General features: G+C 41.8%; 1 protein-coding gene and 2 non-coding genes across 6 annotated transcripts in view; all 3 read left to right on the top strand.

Moving 5' to 3' along the window:
- LOC133003767 (eukaryotic translation initiation factor 4 gamma 1-like) overlaps positions 1–11,122 on the top strand; it is a 46,519-nt gene extending 35,397 nt beyond the window's left edge. For all 4 annotated transcript variants that reach the window (XM_061073567.1, XM_061073569.1, XM_061073568.1 and 1 more), the window contains 19 exons: positions 6–139; positions 352–477; positions 562–1,071; positions 2,050–2,190; positions 2,410–2,646; positions 2,805–2,909; positions 4,360–4,668; positions 4,916–5,027; positions 5,118–5,244; positions 5,396–5,634; positions 5,865–5,992; positions 6,164–6,336; positions 6,838–6,963; positions 7,070–7,151; positions 8,105–8,203; positions 8,663–8,797; positions 8,968–9,049; positions 9,205–9,345; positions 9,557–11,122. In XM_061073567.1, the coding sequence (XP_060929550.1) occupies positions 6–139; positions 352–477; positions 562–1,071; positions 2,050–2,190; positions 2,410–2,646; positions 2,805–2,909; positions 4,360–4,668; positions 4,916–5,027; positions 5,118–5,244; positions 5,396–5,634; positions 5,865–5,992; positions 6,164–6,336; positions 6,838–6,963; positions 7,070–7,151; positions 8,105–8,203; positions 8,663–8,797; positions 8,968–9,049; positions 9,205–9,345; positions 9,557–9,738 (3,188 nt within the window). In that variant the 3' untranslated portion in view covers positions 9,739–11,122. The remainder of the gene's footprint in view (positions 1–5; positions 140–351; positions 478–561; positions 1,072–2,049; positions 2,191–2,409; positions 2,647–2,804; positions 2,910–4,359; positions 4,669–4,915; positions 5,028–5,117; positions 5,245–5,395; positions 5,635–5,864; positions 5,993–6,163; positions 6,337–6,837; positions 6,964–7,069; positions 7,152–8,104; positions 8,204–8,662; positions 8,798–8,967; positions 9,050–9,204; positions 9,346–9,556) is intronic.
- On the top strand, positions 1,896–1,973 carry LOC133004052 (small nucleolar RNA SNORD66). The gene has a single exon (XR_009678333.1). It is a non-coding gene; the product is annotated as a small nucleolar RNA SNORD66 (small nucleolar RNA).
- Positions 11,123–16,603: 5,481 nt separating the features above from the next.
- Positions 16,604–16,717, top strand: LOC133004042 (U5 spliceosomal RNA). The gene has a single exon (XR_009678323.1). It is a non-coding gene; the product is annotated as a U5 spliceosomal RNA (small nuclear RNA).

Here is a 16,717-nt window from a genome sequence, read left to right as displayed (position 1 = left end):
TTCAGAACAATGGATGCCACTTAACGCTGAAGAGAAGAAGAAATATGACAGGGAGTTCCTTTTGGGCTTCCAGTTCATCTCAGCCAGCATGAACAAGCCTGAGGGTCTCCCAGCCATCAGTGATGTTGTCCTGGACCAGGTGCGACCTCGCACACTTCAATTCGTTATCTTAATTTGCCTTGCTCTTGACAATTGAGCTCTTTTAGAGTTGATGTAAACAAAAGGGCATTTTAGTTTTACTAGGATTTTGGTGTTATACAAACATTTGTAGGATGTGATTAAGAAGCATGTGGCCAACATAGGAAAACATGATGGTAACATTACATCTCGGGGTATTTTTTTTCTGCTCAGGCAAATAAGGCCCCTATGCGTCAACATGACCCCAGTCGTCTGGCAGGAATGAGCTCTGGTCCTGACTTTACACCCTCCTACGCCAATCTTGGCAGGCCTGGCATGGGAGGAGGAAACAGAGGACCAGTAAGTTCTAATTTCTTAATGTGATCCAAGAGCTGCGTACTGAGCAGAGACCATGAATAATGTGGCATCTTTATCTCTCCCCAGCCTCCGGGAATGGGAGGGGGAGGAGGAGGTGATCGAGGAGGTGATCGAGGAGGTGATCGAGGAGGTGATCGAGGAGGTGATCGAGGAGGAGATCGAGGAGGAGGAGGAATGGGAATGGGAGCTGGTGGTCCACGCCGCTCTCAGCAAATGCAGAGGAAAGAGCCAAGGAAGATCATCACCAGCTTTTCACTACATGACGATGTGCAGCTGAACAAGGCAGAGAAGGCCTGGAAACCCTCAGGGAAGAAGGTTGTTCAAAGTCGCGAAGTAGAGGAGCCTGAGGAGAACGACTCAGAGCAGGGCAAGACCCAGGAGCTGTTCAAACGGGTCCGCAGCATCCTCAACAAGCTGACTCCTCAAAAGTTTCAACAACTAATGAAACAGGTTACTGATCTGACCATTGACACAGAGGAGCGGTTAAAAGGAGTCATAGATCTCACCTTCGAAAAGGCCATCTCCGAGCCAGACTTTTCGGTGGCCTATGCCAACATGTGCCGCTGCCTTATGGGGGTAAGTGTTGCTACACACAAGATGTAAATGCATGTTGAATTAGCTTCTTTGTTTACTTGAGAACTTTTCTGGTTTAGATGTTTGCCTCAGCAGTTGTGCACAGAGATAAAGCTGTGTGATAAATGATAAAAATTAAGTATATTTGATCACCTGCATGAAAGCATGATGCTGTTTTAGGCCGCAGACTTTGTTTTAGAGACTATGCATATTTCTGGAGACAAAATAAAATGCTGTCAGCCAAAAGTCAAGTTAGGCATTTTTTAAATTTAGCTTTTTCCTTCCTTTCAAAAATAATATATAATAATGTATTTTTGTTGAATTTTCAGAACAGGGATAAAATATGAGTATTAGTCATGGCTGTCGATTACAAAACAAATTTAAAAGAGATTAGTTGCATTAGTTACATTTCCTCAGAATAAAGACTGAACTGATCAGCCTGCTATCTATGTTATCGTTGTGAGACTGAGGATTAATCAGCAGTGGAATGCTGCATCTCATCACCCCTGGGACCCTTTATCACAGGCTAAAAAAGGCAGTGTGTTTGATAAGGAAATTGGTTGATATCACGCCTGCATTTAGACCTATCGCACATGCTGCCAACACTGCAGCTAAAGTGAATGTAAGCAACAGGCTGCTGAAAGAAGACATGCAAATTTTTCCAATTAAGTCTGAGAATGTTTTTAATGAAGGTATTTAAGCTTAGATTTTAATTAAAAGGCCTACTCTTACACAATAACTTGACAGGCAAATATGTAGGAATGATATAAGTCCAATGTCTGGTGGGTAGCAAACAGATCTTTGCTGTTTACCATGGCTGCCACCGCTGCCAGTGATGATGACCTGAAATTAGTGCCACATGTCTGGGCCACTGATCCAAGTGATGTGATTGAGGAACTAAGGGGCCACTTGCACTACATTGTTACCCTTCACCCTGTTCTCCGGGTCTTTGATAATTTCCCTTTTCTCTGCTCTTTGCAGCTCAAAGTCCAAACCCCAGATAAGCCGGGAATGAATTTCCGCAAGCTGCTGCTAAATCGCTGCCAAAAGGAGTTTGAAAAGGACAAAGATGACGATGAAATCTTTGAGAAGAAACAGAAGGACCTGGAAGCTGCTACAGGGGTATAGTGATGCCTTATGAAAAATGGGTTGGGTTCTTAATTTATGCACAAATGTTGAATGTGTGATTCAATGGATCCACATACTGTGAAAAAGCCATAATGCAGAGAATGTATAACAATTTGTTTATATTCTGATAAATTTTAGAGATTATAAAGCGACCCCTCCCTCCTCTACAGTGATTGCTTTTATATTGATTAACGTGACATCTTTCCTTTGCAGGAGGAGGAGAAGCTACGCCTCATTGAGGAGCTAAAAAATGCTAAAATTCAGGCCAGGAGGCGCTCGATGGGTAACATCAAGTTCATCGGTGAGCTGTTCAAGCTTAAAATGCTCACAGAGGTCATCATGCACGACTGCATCGTAAAGCTGCTCAAAAACCATGATGAGGAGTCCCTGGAGTGCCTGTGTAGACTGTTGTCCACCATTGGCAAGGACCTAGACTTTGAGAAGGCCAAGGTACAACGCACACAGTTAAATAAGGAGATAGTGTGTTATAAAGAAGAAACAGCATTCATTTGCATATTCCTTCTGATAAATGTGTAGAAAGATTTAATTTATCGATGCAGTTACAGCATATGACACAGACTGACCACCGTGTTTCTGCTCGTCTTTAGCCTCGTATGGTCCAGTATTTCAATCAGATGGAGAAAATAATAAAGGATAAGAAGACCTCCTCTAGGATCCGCTTCATGTTGCAGGATGTGCTGGACCTTCGACGGGTAAGTCACAGACCCACACAAACCACAGCTTCCCACAAGGATATGAATAAGTCAGCAAGGAGGGGCTTGGTGCATCGGAGAATTAGGAATATAAGCCATATTACTGCCAGTATTTCTGTTACATCATAATTTATTTTTAAAACATAATTTGGGACATTGGATATTAGTTTACATAATTGGTTAAAAAACTGCCAAAGTGCTCTCTGACATTTTAAACATTAAATGTGAGGCTGAGGCACAGCTACGATTTCCTGGAATGGGACAGGACTGTTGCTGTGACAACACTCTTTTAATGTGTTAAGTTTGTGCAGTTTGTCTTAGAGTTGGTTTACAGTAAAAAGCAAGATTTAAATATGGTGTTTGTTTATTTGGAAATATTTTTAATCCTCACTATACAATCATCAAGTTGCTGCCAGCTGTGCTTTCTGAAGCAGCCTGTCTGGGCAGTCAATACAATTCTTGTTATCGTCATTATTTTGCTAATAATTGTCAAACTCTCAAGATGACTCGATACAACCTCTCAGCTGAGCACATAGACCATGTTGTGGCAGACTGATACAGACACTATGTCATCTTGTTCTCTGTTTTCAAAGGATAGTGGTCATAAAATGTACACTCAGCAAGTCACAACATGTTTATCTAAACTACTTTATTAGAATCAAAAGTGATGCATTGAGAATAGATAAATCAACATTCACTCCCTGGTTAAATGACACCGGCTCTGATCGTCAGTGTTTGAAACATGGCACCCCCATCGAAAACAACACCATCACTTCTCGTAGCATAGGCATTAAGTTCGGGCTGAATTAACATGTTTTTATGATTGTTCATTAAAGAAAATCTGGTACAACCTTGTATGTACATTTTGTACTTCCTTCATCTTAATTCCAGTGCCTTCATATAAAGCCAGCTGAGTGTAGTTGCATCAACACATATTTCTCTGTAGGAATGCAGCAGTCCTGTAGTTACGCTCCCAGTCCCACCCACAGTGTCCCAGAACCTGCTGTCTTCAGTGTTTTTACAAGCCAGAATCAGGTGCTCCATGTCAGCACATTGGCCCAATTTAACTGTGAAGCGCACACACTGTATCCTCTGTTATTTCCTTTCCAGGCAAAAGCTGAAGAGAGTTAAGAATCATTGAGATGCCTTTCCAATTCTTGTTTCTAATAGACATGTAGGCAGCGTCATAATTCAAAAGAGAAACATAATCCAAGAAGCCTTGTCTTAGTCTGAACTCTTGAGTTGATGCGGTTAATTTTCAGTAGTTGTTAGTAGTTAGTTTTTAATTAGAATTTTTTATTTACATTTTTCCAAACCTGTTTGCTTATTTAAGTTAGTATGTAACTAAAAGTGTATATATAGTGCCATACATTCTCTGTGAAGACAAAGCATTTCAAAAGTTTAGGGGTCAGTTAATCATTTTGTCATCATTCTCTTCTGCCCATCCCAGAACAATTGGGTTTCCCGGCGAGGCGACCAGGGCCCAAAGACCATTGACCAGATTCACAAAGAGGCAGAACAGGAGGAGCAAAGGGAGCAGATGAAGGTGCAGCAAGCTTACATCTCCAACAAGGACTTTGGTCGTGGTGGTGGCGGTCAAGGAGGAAGGATGGGCGGAGGAGGCAGGGAAGGTGGGGGAGGCCGCGGGGGGCATCACACCCCAGGCCGCGGTAATCCCCCCCAGGACGAAGGCTGGAACACTGTGCCCATCTCCAAGAACCGACCCATTGACAACTCGCGCCTTAGCAAAATCACAAAGGTAGGAGGAGAGGGCCACTTTTTCAGATGTGCACTAAACTCTGCGATCCTCTGTATTCCATCCGGAGGAGTATCGTGTGTAGACTTTCTGTGTTTGCATGTTGTTAAGAAAAACACAAGATCTTCGCTGTGGAGTTAATACGTTGCATCCTGTCTCTGTCTGCTGCACCCGACTGCTCCACCGCTCTCATTGGTGCATACATTTTTTTACCACTTAGATTTCGTTTAACCATTGTCCCTTCTTTCAGACTCCTGTTCTTGACTTCAACAGTCAGTTGCTTGCCCCAGGAGGTAAAGGCACATGGGGGAGCTGGGGTAAAGGCAGCAGCGGTGGCTCCACTGCCAAAACTGCAGATTCTGGTAGGTTCCCCGGACTGACGTGGTTATACATCAAATGCACATTTAGTTGGAAAATTCAAAGCTGATACTCAACGTAAGCCTCATGTGTAGTTTCAGCCCCAGGCTCAGAGCCAGGAAATCGTCCAGCCACCAGCACTGTGAACCGATTCTCAGCCCTGCAGCCGGCTCAGTCCTCCTCTGGATCTTCACAGGACTCCGACAGACGAGTTCCTCAGAGGTGAGGATAAGGACGTACAACAGGCAGACTTGACGAACAGATACAATTTATAATGTTTCTTGTGTATTTATAATTTATAAAATAAAAGAATCACTCTTGTTTGAGACTCGTTTTCCATCCCTGACACTACTGTCTTACTACCCTTCTACAGAAACAGCTCGAGTAGAGACCGTGGTGACCGCTTTGAACGCTCGGATCGCGGCGGCGACCGGCGGGATGACCGTGATCGCAACCGGCTACAGGTCACCAAACGAAGCTTCAGTCGGGACAAAGAAGAGCGGAGCCGTGAGAGAGAACATCGCGGGTCGGCCGATCCCGTCCGGAGAGTAGCGAGTATGACAGATGACAGAGACCGAGGCAGCAGAGAGAGAGCCACGAGCAAAGAGACTGGTATGTGGCAGTACGCAGCTGCAGTGTCCATTTAGGTTATTTTATACTTCAAAGAGACAATTTGGGGATTGTTGGCACAAAAAAAAGTCCTAAAAATAATTTTAAGGCCCTAAAAGTCATACTGTGCTTAACAAAAATGCCATTTATTGGGGAAATGACAATCATACTATTTTCGGCAAAATTTTAAATCAATCTACAGAATAAAACCTTTTTTGTCTTGTGTGTTACAGTGAAGCGGGAGACCACTGCCACCCCTCCCCCTCCCCAGACCCCCACACCGCCTGCCTTGACTGAGGAAGAGCTGGAAAAGAAGTCGACAGCTATCATCGAGGAATATCTGCACATCAACGACATGACGGTATACACTGATCAGCAATTGTTAGAAAATGACATGTAATTGTTTGAACCAGTTCCTTACCCTTTGAGAAAAAAAAGCTTCCATCAATAACACTTATGACGGTTACACTGAAGTGCGTCTAAGCATTATCACTTATCACTGTCTGTGTGATGTCCCTCTCTGTCCCAACAGGAGGCACTGCAGTGCGTGAGGGAGATGAACAGCACTCAGCTGCTTTTCGTGTTTGTACGAAACGGGCTGGAGTCGACGATGGAGCGCAGCACCATCGCCAGGGAGCGCATGGGCCTGCTGCTGCACCAGCTTATGAAGACCGGAATCCTCTCAACACAGCTTTACTTTAAAGGGTCAGCGTGGAGCCTGTTAAATACATTACATCAGAGTTATTTGAGTATTAGCTGATATCAGGGATTCCACAGGGTCTTAAAAACTCTAAACAAATTTGAAATGTAATAATCAGTGATCATTCCCATAAGTTTCATGTAGAAAAAGTCTTAAATACAATAAAATATTACGTACTAGGTCTTAAATGTGTTTAGTTATGTCTTAATTACATTAATGAATATTTAATGCTGCTTCTATTGCTTCTAAAATTATTAGTATTTTTAAGAGAATTACAGAGTTGGTAATGTTTCATTGAGTTATAGTTCTTTCTCAATTATACAGATATTAGCATGTTGTAATCAGACTACATACAAGATCAACAGGGAACTGATAACAGATTATCACCCCAGTCAGAATTTATCCCAGTACTGTGGGTTTGGCTTTAGGAAAGACTATGGATACCCAATGCCTGAAACTGAGAAATTTTTGAAAAACTTAAAAATGTGTGCACCCCGTTTCTTCAGGCTTCAGGAAATCCTGGAGGTGGCTGACGACATGGCAATAGACATCCCCCACATCTGGCTGTACCTGGCAGAGCTGCTCGCTCCCATGCTCCTTGAGGGAGGTATCCCCATGGGAGAATTTTTCAGGTTAGTGGATGTGACCACTTCTCCCCTCAGTGAGTTTGGGAGAGAAATAAGTCAGAGAAGGCAGTTTATGGTTCGCTTTTAACTTGTTCATGCATTTTGTCTCCAGGGAGATTTCAAAGCCTCTGATCCCTCTGGGAAAAGCTGGAGTCCTACTGGTCCAGATCCTCACTATACTCTGCAAAGGAATGGTGAGATCGGTCTTCAGTTAGAATCTATAATATATCACATCTAAAGGCCGGAGCATGGGGTTATACTAGTGGTCATAGTTTCGGATCTCTTCTGCAAAGTGCTCTTCTATTTGGTCCATATTCGTTCTTCTAAATCTTCCGTGGTTTCCGGGCATGAACCGGAAATGCGACTCCGGAAATGATGTAGTTAGCAGACCAATCACAGCCCTTGCGGGCGGGTGACGCTTGCGGGGCTTTGCCGTCTAGTTAGAAAAATTGGCCGACGCACGTAAGGACGTAAGAAGGGCTACGTTAGCACGTAGGGGGCCCGGCAAGGCTCTTGCGCTTCCGGGCCCGTGAAAACGCAGAAGCATGTTCCGGCCTTTAGTGCACGTTTTTCTGGCTGCTTAAGGCTCGTAAACCCTTATGAAAACTGAAGTTAAAAATTTTAGATTAAATAATAACTTAAACTTTGTGTAAATTTCTGCCTTTAAATTCAACTATTGTCATATCTGGGTTTCTTTGGGCTCTTAAAACGCGTAAAAAGGCTAAATGGTAATAATTTTGTATAGCTTAAATATCTTTAGGTAGGTCTTAATTATGTTAACATCATTTAATATTACGTCTATTAGTCTTTTGGTGGCCTACATAGTTTGTAATGTGTGTTATAGTACTTTTTCTATGATACAGATATTAACTGTATCATTGTATAGTCTTCACCTTATCTTTAATTATGGGGAGGTGTAAGTAATTCTGGGACTGTGATGTTCTTTCATATCTGTTCGCTTGACACTGAATTTCATTAATTATGCTCTAACAAAGTCTTACATTTAACTTGATGGACCCCTCTTATATATGTTTGTGAGAATAGAAATCTGAATGAATCAGTCAATGTGGCCGTGATGAATGCCAGCCTGAATGTAAAGTGGATGTGTATGTCCATCAGTCAGTAACCATGTGCGTCCCCTCATCAGAGCCATAAAAAGGCAGGAGCAATGTGGAGCGCAGCAGGCCTCCGCTGGAATGACTTCCTGCCTGAGGATGTGGACGTCAACAAGTTTGTGACAGACGAGGTGAGTTGTCACTTACTAATGTCACCATCAATTTAAAGTTGGCCTGAAATTTTGTATCTAGTTTGAAGATATTGAGAATAAAGTTGAAGTGGAATGTGAGTTTTGGCACTGTTCAGACCTAGTATTAACATTCGTCCTGAGCGATCCGATCACAAGTTAAATGATTACTTGTAAATGGTTGATGTAAATACAGACCATTTACAGGTGGACAGCGCTAACTTCAGATGTGTCTCCACTGACCACCTGTGATCAGATCTCACATCCAGTGATTGGATCTCAGGACACATTGACACATATGGATGCGTTGTGACCCGAACTTAGTGCGGACCACCTATGACCGGAACGCTCCAGAGGGATGTTAATACAAGGTCTGAACGGGGTCTTAGTTTCATGTAGGGAATGGGAACTAGTTACTGGAGGTACAATATATAAAGATGATCGCTGTGCCTCTGTCTGTAGAGTGTGGAGTTCACACTGGGTGACGAGTCAGAGAAGGGCAAAAAGGTGGAGCTGAGCAATGCAGACCTGGCCAGACAGCTGGACAGACTCTTCAAGGACAGGGCCGACAACCAGAGGATCTATGACTGGATTGAGGTTTGTTCCTGCTGCAATTTTGATCAACCTCATCAGCTTATTCAAATTGAATCTTCCAATTCTATGCTGTTGTTGTCAAGGATGCATTTCTCTGATGTATGTGAGGACTGAAGCTGGTCATATTGCCTCTGGTTTTCTACAAGCGTGTTAATGAACATGTCTCTCTGTAGGCCAACCTAGATGAGCAGCAGGCCTCCTCCAACATGTTCGTCAGAGCTCTGATGACCTTCGTCTGCCAGGCAGCTGTCATCAGTGAGTCAACTTACACTCTTCATATTCCTTATTCAGGGCTGAAAATACTGGTTAATAATTGGTTCAGTTCAATTCCAGTTGAACAGTCCAGACATGTCAGGTCTGTCTTAACAGAGAGGTGTAAAGTGAGTCTTTCCTAACTTTGACCCCTGCAGGTGAGAACCCCTACAAGATGGACAATGAGCAGATCAAACAGAGAGCCAAAATGCTGCAGAAATTCCTGAAGGACGAGGAGAAGGAGCTGCAGGCTCTCTACGCTCTGCAGGCCTTCATGGTCGAGTTGGAACAACCTGCCAGTGAGTGGCTCATTCGTCATTTTTCTAGTTCACTTTCAGATGTTCTAAAACTGCTTCTATGCACAATTTCTCTTTTCTCTTTATCTCTTTACTTTACTTCAAATACTATATAGATAAAATAATTGTTCACATGTAAAGCCTTATAATTGGCTCTTGTTAAGGTTTTCTTTTTGTGTGAAAATGGTGTTCTGATCTCACTTCCCTCCATCAGATCTGCTGCGGGTGTTCTTTGACACTCTTTACGATGAGGATGTGATCAAAGAGGAAACCTTCTACAAGTGGGAGTCATGCAAAGACCCCGCCGAACAGCAGGGCAAAGGCGTGGCCCTCAAGTCCGTCACTGCCTTCTTTACTTGGCTCCGCGAGGCCGAGTCTGAGTCCGACAACAGTTAGGCCCCCGGCCACTAGAAGATCTGCCGGGAACTCGGCTCCATGGAGAGAGTGAATGTTCTGTGGAGGATTCAGAAGAATCTGAATCAGCAAAATCCTTCTGCATAAACAGAAAAAAGCCAGAAAAAAATTCTTCACCTGGGAGAGATTGTATTATGGATCGAACTTTCGATCATCTTATTTTTTTGTTATTATTTTGTTTTGGGTTTTTTTTGTTTGCGCTACAGAATGTCTTCTTTTTTTTTATATATATATAAATGCGATCGCAGGCTTAAATCGAGAGAGTAGACATGAGAGAGAGAATGCTGACAAGTTACGGTTAGTCTGTTTTCAAATGGCTTCTCCTCACCACGGCGACACTATTCAAGACATTTTGCTTTATGACAGATATAAAGAAGAAAACTTTAAGAGGCTGTTCACATCTATATTTTTGATGACTTCATTCTTTATCTTGGAGAGACATGACTCAGCAACTTTGTCATGTCACATGTTTGATCTACATGATGCGTTTATGTAGATGGTTAGCTTATTGTTTCCTTCTTTCCAGTGTTGGATGATTGGAGTGTGTTTTATAAGAAAATAGAAAACTACAAAGAAGTGGCGAGGACTGTCTAATGGATATTTCAGACTGGAGCGGTTGTGGACTGTACGGACTTCAGACTTTATAAGGGTGGTGTCACTGAGGAGAAGGCCAATGAACATTGACCATTTTGCTGCTGGGGGGGCGATGATGCTTCCCTCATGCCCCTCAACCCCACCCCAAAGACCCCTACTGACCCTCCCCTCCGTGTGTCTGATTTACTTGTTTCCTGCACATTTCGTAGGAACAAACTGTGGACTGGGAAGTGGAGAGCGAGGGCTCACGGCTGCACCCTCCTACAAAGCCTGTTGATGGATTTTAAAAATATAAAACATCGCTATTAAAACTTGAAAAAAGTATACAGACAAAAAAAATCCACTTTAATGAAAAAGGACTTTAAAAAAAGTAGAGTTAAACAGTACGATCCTAAGGCCTTTTCTGCTTCCAAGAGTGAAAAATGCATTTCAGGAGAGTTCTGTAAATATATGACGGATTGTTATTTTTCTTTTGTTGTTGTTGGTTTTGTTTAGTTTTTTCTCAAAGAAAATATGCTAATGTAATTCCCCCCCGCCTCTGAAACAAAGTGACAGTTTTCCCCTGTATTTATATTTTTCTCTCGTCAGCTGGCAGAAGGTGCTTGTAATTATCCACCCCAAATCCAGGATTACAATTAATGAAAATTTGTAAATACTTTTTTGCTTTTCTTTATTAAAAAGATATTTAATTAAAGAAAATGAATGCCTCTTTTCACATTCAGAACTGGAAGAGATCATAAAGATTGTTGCAAATAAAATGGAAAAAAAGACACTCCTATACTTGTGCTTTTGTGACGGCAGCAGCGTGTCCATGCAGCCTCTGTGACATCACAGGGCTCCTTCCCTCTGTTCTGCCTTATCCAGCCATTGTTACCTCCACCAGTTTTCACCTCTCTGTTTTAGTTTGGTTGTCTGAGAAAGATTTTAAAACTACAGAATGGATTTCCAGGAAAAATCTGTTGAAGAATGCGTTTTGGGTAAGGGAGAAGAGATGTCATTTTTGTGTGGATCTCGACCAGGGGGCAGATCCAGGAATTATTTCCCACGTTGTCTAATAGGACGTTTCCAAACATTTTTGTTGATTTGTCAGAGATATTCATGGATGAAAAAAAACTGACATTTTCAACTATTTAGTACCCAGAGCTCATAATAACTGTAAAACAATTTAAAGTGAAATTATCCAGAATGGTAAAATGTTGAATCATTCTGGACCTTTTGTGTTAAGGTTTAAAGACTCACAGAGTGAAGGTGTCACTTCGGCCATTGTGTTTTGTGTCAATGCACCCCCTTCCCTGGACCTCTGAATGTTTAGACTTTGAGTACCCCACGAAAGTAGAGCTAGTGTTGGTGATGTTGACTATTGACTAAAATCTCACTTTGAGCAAAGCCACACATCATTGAATATATTTTGAAAATGATTCAGAGTACAAGCATAATAAAAACTTAGACAATAGAAATACAAAAAAGGTCATATTTATTGATAGTATTGTTAATAAGTGAATAGTTTATTAAAAAAAGACTACTGACAGGACAGGAGCATTTCAGGGGCCAATCAGATTGCAGCAAGGGGCCAGAGCTACCCTGGCCCCACCCCTGAATCCATCCCTGCAAATATGAGAAACCATGGATTCAAAATAAAGTTAATGTCAAAAATCCTAATGACTAGTTAAATCGATCAATAGATCGATTAAGACAACTCAATATCATTTGTGCAGATGTATTACAGGATGTATTGACAAGAAAGGAGGATAACGTCTAAATCTGAAGGACATAGGTTCTGTACCAGTGTTGTGCTAACCAGACCGGCCATGCACTAACACTTCTGTCTGAATTAGAGCTGGAAAGGAAAGGTAGTAAATATCGTTTGTTCCCTCTGGATGCTCCAGTTTCCTCTACGTGCACGATGCAGGTCAGGCCCTGTGGAGCCTCTGTAAACAAAACTACACTCTGAAGCAGCAACACAGGAAACAAAAGGCTGCCCTGTGTCTCCAGGGTGCTCTGGGAGTCAGCTCCTGCTGTATATATACCTGTGCTAAAGAGGCAGAAGGTTGCAAGTTCAAGTCTCCAGTCTGTAGCATCCGTGCTGGGGCAGTAGGTGACTGCAGTGGGCTGTACTCTCTGGCTCTCAGCCGCCCACACCAGCCAGGAATAGAAAGTGCGGATGTGAAGGGCTCCAAAATGCCTCCTGGTCCAAAAGAGTGTGTTCTCAGCAGAATGTTGCCACACAAAAGAAAAGCACCTACCTCTTCATCTTTCCAACAGTTTCACATTTTAGGCAGCCACTTATTTTTGATCACCTCAGAGCTCTGTTGTGCAGCCCACATCTTCCACTCAACATATTCTCTTTTTAGCCAAAACCCAGAAATCGGGCGCTCTCTGTTACGAAGCACTTTGTCGGCTGTAATTCAACCTCTGTATAACTTTATAGTCAGAGTCCGGCCTTTTCATTCTAAACTGCCTCGGCCCCGCTGACATGCCCAGGGAGGGAATCACCTTATCTTTACCTCGCTTTCACTCGGTCGCAGTATCACTATCAGCTGGAGCCAATGTTCAGCTGACATTTTCACACTGTTGCGTCACTGGTGCACCTATCATTTCTTTTTCCATGTAATCCTTCCAAAGCATATTTGCAAACGATCACCAAAGCAACGATCCGATGAATTTGCAGGTATGAGTCTGCTACAAGCTGGAAATGTATTGTACAGTTGGGCACAGATCTAATGCAGATGAAAGTGACTCAGCTCAGATGGTGTGAGAGGACATTCAGATTTCTAGTTTGGTTTGACATTTGCACATCTGCGTGATGGTTGATGTAAATATTGCAGAACCCCATTTAAACCCTTCTGCAAATTCTTTTAAAACCCATTTCCTCAGTTCTGTTTATCTGCACCTGCTGCGTGATTTTGGATTTGAAGTGATTTACACAACAACCCTCTCTGCACATCTTTCGAGGATTTGAAGAGTTCGCAGGATTTCCTCTTTATTTGTGCTGTGATGAAAAAATAAATATATATATTACACATGTCACTATAAAATAGTACAATTACTGTAACTACTACATTATTATCGTTATTACATATAATTATATAAAATATATCAATGACATCTTTTTTTATATTTAATAATATTGTACGACCACTGTAGTTATTCATACAATACTGACTTTTATATTTACTTAATATAACTAAAATGTCCCTTATTCAGATAGAGTGATACTAAAATACTAAAACCAGCATATGAATTCAAATCAATAGAAAATATTCCTTTGTAGAACTTTAACACCTTCACTGCTGCTAAAACCTCCTGAAATGTATCTACAATCTTGTACAGTTCAGTTTGGGATGAGCACTCACTTCAGATCACACACTCACCAGGGTTGAGCCTCAGGATTCACTGTCCAACACTAGAGGGCGCCATTGCACGGTATATTTATGACCATTAGTCAGTTTAGTAGTTAAATGTTAACAGCAGCTTGCACACATCCTCAGACAGACATTTGTTTTAAGCGATACAGTAATCATAAGTAATGAATATTATTATTGTTTTCGTTCCAATGGCTTTCTGCTTGAAAACACATCTGTGCTTGATGGAGACGTCTGTATAACCAATTTCTGGAATTAAAAATACTTAAGTTACAAAGATTTAAGTGGCACTTACTTATAGCACTTTGTGGTTTGGCTTTCTTGAAGAAATTGTACTTTCTTGATTCTTGATGTTCTGGGTTGGTACCCTAATGGTTGAATGCACTTACCGTAAGTCGCTATGGATAGAAGTGTCAGCTAAATAAAATTTAAATTTAATGTAAGTAATAACAATGATCACAAGAAAATGCGTCTGGTAGTGTTAAGTGCACAGCGATCCAACGACTTTAAAAGACATTCTCAGTGTCTTGTCAACTCTTCTTAAAACATAAAACAGAAAGCCTAAGTTGGAATTGGACATCTATTTTGTAAAATTGAACATGTAACTTAATTCCTTAATCAGCACTACCCTGTCAATTAAAGTCCTATATAAATAGATACATACATATTGTGAGGCTTGCCTTCCTCAAGATCATCCAAATGCTATCACAACCACCTGCTACGGCCATGAAACCACGTTTGGTGCTAGAGAAAACTCACATATAGCACTTTAGGTATTAGCCATCAAAGTATCTGCAGAGAGTGGACTGAGCCTGAAGGCGTCTGCAGATGCCAGATCAATCCACCGGCTGTGGAGTGTTGTCTTGATTGGTTTGACCTCTCCACACCATCACACACCCTTAACCTCATTACATACGGGGGGATTTAGGCCGAAATGTATTAAAACAACAACACCTTGCTGCACTGACCTCAGGATCCACAGCAAAGCAGAACTAAATCTCTTGGCACGTGACACTACACCCCCCCCCCCCCCCCCCACACACACACACACACACACACACACACACACAGTTGCACACATAGGCTCAGACAAAATGTGCAAATCAGTAAGTCTGCTGTTTTTCCTTCTTTCCAGTCTTAATGCTAAGCAAGCTACTTGCTGGTGTTAGCGTCATATTTAGCATACAGACATGAGGGTGTGATCAGTGCTCTCAGCTAATCCTCAGGTTATCAACTGAAATGTCAAACAATCATTAGTTTTAACATAATTCTCATTTTTCATATATACTTACCATTCTTTTCTCCTTTCTATCGTCTCTTAAAAATGTTTGACCCTTTCCCTTTTCCCCTAATTGCTGCCATGACCCATTTATTGCCACAGGAAATTGCACACAAACACACTGCCATGTGTGTAATGACCACACGCAGTATCATCACGAATCATATCTCCGTGGCAGATGGCAGCGGGTGTGTGCCACAGTCTGCCGTCCTGCTGGCCGCACAGATCCACACCAGTGAGGATGCAGAGTGTGGCCCCTTCACCAGCATCTTTGACAACATGCCAGCCAGTTCCACTCACCACACAGTGGAGTACCACACCAACCCATTCAGCTGTCACACCAAGAGCTCTGCTGCTTTCACAGAGCTCTCCAGCAGTCTGACCTTTGTGTGTGAGGGAGACAGAGATTGTTCAAGGTCACATTTATTTGTAAATCCCACGTTTTATTAAAGGTAACACTAAGTTCTTTATAAGGGGTAAATTAATAAAACACAAACATGTCCACTACAATAGCCTTGATAAAAGCCTTTTGGGTTAAATATCGCTATTACTCCTAAGCCAATAGATACACATGTCATGTAACCACTAATCTGCTGTTTCAATGGCTTAGTTCAGAAATGGAAGTTGTGTTTTTGTGTGGTTTGTGGTTCTTTTAGGGGGCGGTGACTATCAGTCCAAAATGTATTTCTATGAGGCATTTTGGTTAATCTCAATTTGTAAAAAAATGTTTAATGTGCAGAGATAAGATAATATTTAATAAGAGCTTTTTGGGGGATCTATAGGCATTATCCAGTAAAACTGAGTTTTTTTCTCAATTGAATGCAACTGTTCCTACTTATTATACAGTGTGCAGAATCTACAGCTCACTGTAGAGTGGTATTAATAATACATGTAATATAACATGATTTAATTTATTTAGACATATTGTAGTTAATGTAACTAGAGGATTTCTAGGCTGTGTCCTCCTCAGTCTGACACACCACCATGCTTTTATTTTACTGCCCCCCCCAAATCGTTTTTATTACAATAACCGTTTTGTTGAATCACTGGGGACTGCTCGTTCATTAGAATCCTGAAGACACGAGCACTGCGTAGAAAATCAGCTTGATGCCCCAAAATTCCTAAAAACAACAAAGATGTCCTCTCAGCGGAGCAGAAGACGATTGTCCTCTTGACACGTTTAGTCTTCAAAGCTTGTAATGCGCAGTCGCACAACATTAAATGTAAAGAGTAAAAATTCGCTATTTCTAAAAACAACGGAAACATTTCACCTCCTTGTTTTGTTCGATCTTCCACGTATCAAGCTATAACTCCTCTATCGATAAGAAATCGAGTTTTCTAGAGGAGTTAAACAATCTGTAAAGTTTCATGAAGTAGAGGCGGGGCCGCCGAAGCTATTTTCCCATCATGCATAGCGTTTGCAAAACAAAAGTTGTATTCAATTAAATGTATATTTTTACTCAAAATGCGGAGGTCCGCTCGCCACACATTATAAACACCGTATGTTTCAGTTTATTTACGCGATGTTTCAGATGTGTCCTTCAAACTTTGACCATAACAGAGAAGGTCTAGACGGAGAATCAGATTCGTGATTCAACCCGAAGATAAGTACTGCTCTTGGTTCTCTTCAGATCGCATAAATCTTTCGCCTTTTACTAAAGATTTCCGTGGAGAGGACCAATAAGAGTCTATCTCAATTTTTTGATGACCTTTGTAATGCGGGGCT

Source organism: Limanda limanda, chromosome 6, assembly GCF_963576545.1.
Source record: "Limanda limanda chromosome 6, fLimLim1.1, whole genome shotgun sequence".
Taxonomy (NCBI): domain Eukaryota; kingdom Metazoa; phylum Chordata; class Actinopteri; order Pleuronectiformes; family Pleuronectidae; genus Limanda; species Limanda limanda.
This window is presented reverse-complemented; position numbering and strand designations above follow the sequence as displayed.